Source organism: Microtus ochrogaster, unplaced genomic scaffold (assembly GCF_000317375.1).
Source record: "Microtus ochrogaster isolate Prairie Vole_2 unplaced genomic scaffold, MicOch1.0 UNK45, whole genome shotgun sequence".
Taxonomy (NCBI): domain Eukaryota; kingdom Metazoa; phylum Chordata; class Mammalia; order Rodentia; family Cricetidae; genus Microtus; species Microtus ochrogaster.
The window spans coordinates 153,163-159,592 of NW_004949143.1; the positions used below are offsets into that span (position 1 = coordinate 153,163).

Here is a 6,430-nt window from a genome sequence, read left to right on the forward strand (position 1 = left end):
ACTGCCCTTTAACCTTGGGGCGGGCCTTGCCAGGTTAGCGCCACCCGCTTTGTCGGCAAACCAATGGACAGCGGGCGGCGCGCGCGCGGAGCAGTGGGAAAGGCGCGGAGGCCGCTAGTACGCCGTTGCCTTAACAACCGGTTGCGGAGGCGTCCATTCGGTGATGGTAAGTGCTGGACGTTCGATGGACCCTGCGCCCCCCCCCCCCCCCCCCCCCCCCCCCCCGAGCCCTTCCTAGGCCTCTTTGCGGCCCTGAGCCTTTCCTGCAGGGTTGACGCACTAGTTCTTTCTTGGAGCTCTGTGACGGAAGGGTAGGAGAGAAAGTAAAGCCGCCTGCAGCTAGCCTGCCTGCGCTTAGCCATTGCTCCCTCCCCACCTCCAGTCACCTTCAGCTTTCCCTTACCTGCTTCCCGGCCTCGGCTGGTTTTCCTGGAACCGCGGGTGACCATTCTGTTGCAAGGAACACTCAGGCTTCCCGCAGACTCTGACCTCAGACAGACTCAGGCCTCCCGGCTGCTGCTAACTGGCTAAAGTTTCTGCACGGTGGTAAGACGTTTACTATGTTCTGATGGTTGCAAACATATTTGAGCTTCGCAGACAAGGCACGCAAGTGCCAAATGGATTGGTTCGTATCACTTTGTACTGGCATAATATTTATCTCAGTAACTTTACGTTTGGCCAGATTTAGGCATAATTAATCGGAGGAGCACAGTTCGTGGGAACTAGCCCCACAAGTAGATGTTTAACTACATTTCTAGAATTGAGATCCCTGGATTCAGGGATAGTTGATATCTGTTAGATATCCAAATTGGTTTCTTAGGTAGTTCTCTTTCACGAAGAAGAATAAGGGATTTCCTGGCTTCTAAAATCAATAGTTTAAAAAAGAGTCAGAGGTTCATGGAAAGATTAATTGTTTTTTCCAGCAAACTTTGTTCTCTCTCGATTTATTAGGCAGATCTTTAGAATAGGTTGGTACAAACTGTTTTTCCATTCATTACTGCTATCTGAGTTAGCAGTGGAATTAAAACACGAAGGGACCGTTTTCATCTTTGGTAATGAAAACTGAAGCCACACCGTGTTGTGACAGTGTATTCATAATAAAATGATACGCGTGTTCCTGACGAACAGGTATGGTCTCACGTTTGCTGTTTATTAGCTTTGGAAAAGAAGGAGAAAATTCAAGCATGTTAAACCTTTAAGTAAAACAGTACATTCATTCAAAGAGTTTTTTAATGTTGCTTCTTTGTATTTGAAAAATTTTGATTTAAGAAATGTTGTGGTAGAAGACAATCATATTTAATTAGAGTATTGTTGATTTTTCTATTTTTACAATGTGGTGGCAAAAACTAAAATATATTTATTAAAACAGTTTTAAATTGAGAGAGTTTTTTTCACAGAGGATTATTTTTTTAGAGTTGGACTTAATTTTAGTTTAGGTTTAGTTTTGTTTGTGTGGGGGGGAAAGAGGAGCATGGCTTAGCTTGAGCATGGATGGAGGCCAGAGAACAACTCGTTTCCTTCCCACCATGTGGGTCCTGGGTTCCCATTTAGGTTGTCTAGCTTGACTGCAAGACATCTCACCAGCTTATGAAAGTTTGTATAATGTCATCCCGTACATTACTCAGAATGGAACAGAAATGGAAAAGATGTATGTCTAGACCTGTCATAAATAAAATATGGACTTGTAATACAGTGCTTCTGTGTTTGTATAATGTTTGAAGGCCTCTAATTTTAAGAAGACAAACATGGCATCCAGTAGTCAGAGAAAAAGAATGAGCCCTAAGCCTGAACTGACTGAAGAACAAAAACAGGAAATCCGGGAAGCTTTTGATCTCTTTGATGCTGATGGAACTGGAACTATAGACGTCAAGGAACTAAAGGCAAGCTGCACAAATACTTGCTTTGCCACCTTCTCTTTTCCTGTTGCTTGTCTTTTATTTGTCACCTTCTCCCTTCTCCTTATAAAAAGTAATGGAAAAAGGTACCCTGTGTATATTTTACCTGAAACAATGATCTAATTGATAAAGTTGATTGCAAATATAAATAAAATCAGCATTACAGTGTTACCTAATTATTTTTCATCATTTTATCAGGTGCAAGGTTAGTATCCTCAACAGTCAGTTTTGCTTCTACATCATTTGTTTCAATTGTACTCTTTTCATTGTAGGTTGCAATGAGGGCCCTGGGCTTTGAACCCAAGAAAGAAGAAATCAAGAAGATGATAAGTGAAATTGATAAGGAAGGGACAGGAAAAATGAACTTTAGTGACTTTTTGACAGTGATGACTCAGAAAATGGTAAGTTAGTTGAGATAATGCACATATTTTCCATCCATAATAGTAGATATATAGGATTCTAGGTATAAATAGAATATTCAATAAAATCTATACCATTCACATGGTTGAGGATTGTGTTTTTAATTAATTAACTAATTTTACATATCAACCATAGTTTCTCCTCCCTCTTCTCTTTCTGTTCCCTCCCCTACCTCCCCCATCCTCTCCTCTGTGTCCATTCAGAAGTGGGAGGATTGTATTTTTAATTAGAGGATCCCTAAGTTTCATTTGGCTTTCTTTATGGTCACAGAATTACAGAAATCATTTTACCCTGTCTTATATGATAATCACAAGCAGTAAAATCTGTTAACAGAGATTTTCAAATGCTTCTCATTTCTATTTTTTATTTTAATGGTATTAAAAATTAAATTAGCATACAATAAATCAGGTATTATGGCATTTTCAGACAAATGCTTCTCAGTTTGACAATTCAGTATATACAATTAGAGGCACAAGAATTTTGAGCTTTAGAAATGATAGGCTGTTTTGGTACTTCTAAGGTTACTTTAATCCATCCCTAGTTTCTCAGATCCTTTAGCAGTCCAAAGACTTGAGAGCACATGAACACGTCACTGGAACCGACCAGCTTTACTCTTTCAATGGCCTCCTGGCTTGTTGGTGTGTCATGATCACCTTCTCTTAGTATACCCGGAGAAAGGTAACCCCTTTCAGGTTCCTCAAAGTGTTTCCCAGGGCACAGGCCATACCTCTTTAATTAATATAAGAGTTGTGTTGCTTTGAAATCACCATACCTACATTGTGTGTGTGTGTGTGTGTGTGTGTGTGTGTGTGTGTGTGTACTGATTTAAGAATTCAGGAAGCTTGGTATTCTGCAACCATCTGGCAAGTCGAATTCACACTCAAGATTAGCTCCTAGATTGCTCTTCCTAGGGATTTTTCTCCAGTTGTAACTCCTGGCAAGAACCTTCCTGAAATATTCGAGGTTTGAATGCTTTTGGAAATTTTACTCTCTTTCTGTTGGAGCACTCGGGGCCTCAGTAATTCTTTAAAGTCCATTGTGCAAAATGCCTCTCTCTTCCTCTGCCTTTTCAGTGTATCTCTGTCTTCTGTTAGTATAAGCAGTGTATTTTTTTTAAATTATAACCCTACTCACTGCTTCTGGATTTTACAAATGAATCTAGAATATCCTTGGTTTGTACAGTGTTTTAGATACAATTACATTTCCTTTGTAACACTTGAGTTTGTGTTAAGTTTACTGATTTTCTCTTCCTTTTCTACAATGGGTCATCCTTGTTTTTCTGTGACTGAGGACATGTATTACAGTGGCTATTACCAAGCCCATGTGATGATGTGGAATGGGGCCAGGGAATTAATCTACAACTCCCCCCCCCCCTTGGCTTTAGACCTGGGGAAAGTTGTGAACAAGACAAAGCACAAGAGGGGCAATCAGTATCAATCCCTAGTAATACCCAGCACTGGGTATTGGAAAGATGAGCCCCAGCTTACTTCAGAAGCCCTAGTCTTCTACCTGGGAAAACTGTCCAGCTGCACCATGAGTCTGTCCTCTCTAAATGATTCATTGACCCCCTCAAACCAGTCTTTATGCACATTTAGCAGGACTTCTTGGACTTTCAACCGAGCTGGCATCTTTTCCTACTGGATTCCGAGCTGATTATGAAATAGATGATGGGCTAGAAAGTAGGCAGGGAGTACATTGTACCGTGACCAGAGAGCTTGGCTTCCTGGCTCCTAACATGACTCAAGTCAGTCTATTGGAGACAAAAGGATGACCAAGAAGTGGCAGGGCTGCGGGATATGAGTAACTATGTGTTTTATGTTTTACTAAAGTCCGAGAAAGACACCAAAGAAGAAATCCTGAAAGCTTTCAAGCTCTTCGATGATGATGAGACTGGGAAAATATCATTCAAAAATCTGAAACGTGTGGCCAAGGAGTTAGGCGAGAACTTGACTGATGAGGAACTGCAGGTGAGTAATGCCTTGGTCTCTCTGGAGCCCGCTGGCTTTCCCAGGTTTTATTTTCTCTACTAGGACAACTTGGAAGGGAAGCTAGTATCCTAGCTGATAATTTAATGCCCATGGACCCTGCTTCTGGAATACACAAGTGCAGTTGAACGTACTCTTTTGGGTTTCAGACTAGGGTAAATTTCTAGCTCCTTTTCAAGAGATGCATTTGACAGTGTGTGTGTGTGTGTGGCATGCTCCCATTAAATGGACCATAGTCATCTTTCCTCACAGCATTATTTGAAATTTCTTATCTAATCACTTTTCAGTTTAGTTTGTGACTTGTTCTAAGAGGAACCCTTACTGCCATACAGGAAATGATTGATGAAGCTGATCGAGATGGAGATGGCGAGGTCAATGAGCAAGAGTTCCTGCGCATCATGAAGAAGACCAGTCTCTATTAAGATCAGTGCTCCTTTTTCTACTGCAAGCACATGTGACTAGATTTAGTGCCTGCCATTTTGTGAAATATGGCTTTTGAGAACCCCCCTCCCCCAACCTCTGGGGTAACTAGCCGTGACCTTGAATCTATTTTTGACTTTGGAAGTTTCTTTGATATTAAGTTCTTTGTACCTTTACCTGCTGATTGATTCAACAGGGCAACACTAGAGCACACAGTGGGGAAAGGGACTGAGAGTGAGTGTAGCCACCCTGCCTCCTATTACTTCACACTGCTCATGCGTTCCACACAGCTGCAAACATACATTGGCTGCTTAAATGTCCATGTACCCATGTCACCGTAAGCAGTGGTTGTTCTAAAACTGTTCTAGTTTTTAGTAGACACCAGAGTGTAGTTTTTCCTCTCATAAAACCTAATGAATGCTTGCTGTGGCATTTGGATGTATGTCAATGTATTTGTTTTGTTTTAAAAATAAAACCTTTCTTAATTTAAGCTCTCATTCTTTAAAGGATGAATATTTTTATCTTTAACTGTAAGTTCATCTCGTAAACAATTGTGTTGAGGGTAGCCTGGTAGATATATAAAATTTGCCATCAGCCCATGTACAAAAAAGGAAATAATTCTTTGCTACTTTTCTGCCATAAATGGTTTCTTGCTTTCAAAAATTCTGAGTTTTTATAACTGGTAGAATTTCCAGTTGACCTAAGCTTAAACGATGCTCTACAAGTGGTTCTGGCAAACTCTAAAGCTTATAGAGTCTTTGGGTAATTTGTGCTTGGACAAAAGAGAGATAGACAGTAGGTAAGGTTCAGGCAATCTTGTGAGTTTGTTTGCTTATAGCATCTCACAGAATCTTGGGGTTGGGTTGAGAAGGAAAGGAGTATTATCCAGGTACCCTCTAAGCCCTACACAGAATTGCCTATGAGGTGAAGCTCAAGTATATGGCATTAAAGTCAACTCATGTTCCCCATGAGAGTGGGGAACAAGACGGGTTAAAAGGAAATGGAAAATGAACAATGACTGAATTATTGATCCTCACATGAGAAGAGAATGGGTTTTTAAACTTGTGTGGGCATTCTAGTCCTCTGAGAAATATGTGTGTGTTTTCTAAATATCCATATATATATGTATTCCATATATATTCATTATATATATACACTTATATACATACATACATACATACATATACAAAACTAAAAATAACAAGAGTCAGGCAGGTAATCATGCTTGTAATCCCAGTACATAGATGGTTTCCATGAGTTCAAGGCATGCTGGGGCTACACAATGAATTTGAGGTCTTTCTGGGTCACAAAGTCTGACCCTGTCTCAAAGAAGCAAAACAAAACAACAGCAGCAAAGCCCCACACAATTAGATCAGTTTGAATCAGATCATCAATGGATATATATATGCATTCAAAAAAATCTTTAGATTTATTTATGTGTTTGAGTATTTTGCCAGCATGTATGTCTGCATGCTATGTGTATGCCTGGTGCCTGCAACATCAGAAGAGGGCATAAGATCCTCTGTAACTGGAGTTAGGGACAGTTGTGAGCCACCATATAGGTTCTGGGTACTAGAAATAGAACCCAGGTCTTATGCAAGAGTAGCAAGGTGCTCTTAATCACTAAGGAATCTCTGTCACCTCTCTCTGCTCTCTCTCTCTCTCTCTCTCTCTCTCTCTCTCTCTCTCTCTCTCTCTCTCTCTCTCTCT

General features: G+C 40.6%; 1 protein-coding gene across 5 annotated transcripts in view; it reads left to right on the forward strand.

The window, feature by feature from the left end:
• The first annotated feature begins 66 nt into the window (after positions 1–66).
• The window catches only part of Cetn2 (centrin 2), a 48,687-nt gene continuing 42,323 nt past the window's right edge, over positions 67–6,430 (forward strand). For 2 of the 5 annotated variants that reach the window (XM_026777087.1, XM_026777086.1), the window contains exons 1-4: positions 67–166; positions 1,722–1,880; positions 2,168–2,296; positions 4,145–4,282. In XM_026777087.1, coding sequence (XP_026632888.1) covers positions 164–166; positions 1,722–1,880; positions 2,168–2,296; positions 4,145–4,282 — 429 coding nt within the window. In that variant the 5' untranslated portion in view covers positions 67–163. Of the gene's footprint in view, positions 167–203; positions 547–1,721; positions 1,881–2,167; positions 2,297–4,144; positions 4,283–4,632; positions 5,214–6,430 lie in introns of those variants that run through there. The other 3 variants (XM_005369167.3, XM_005369166.2, XM_013354478.2) reach the window with 3 other exon arrangements.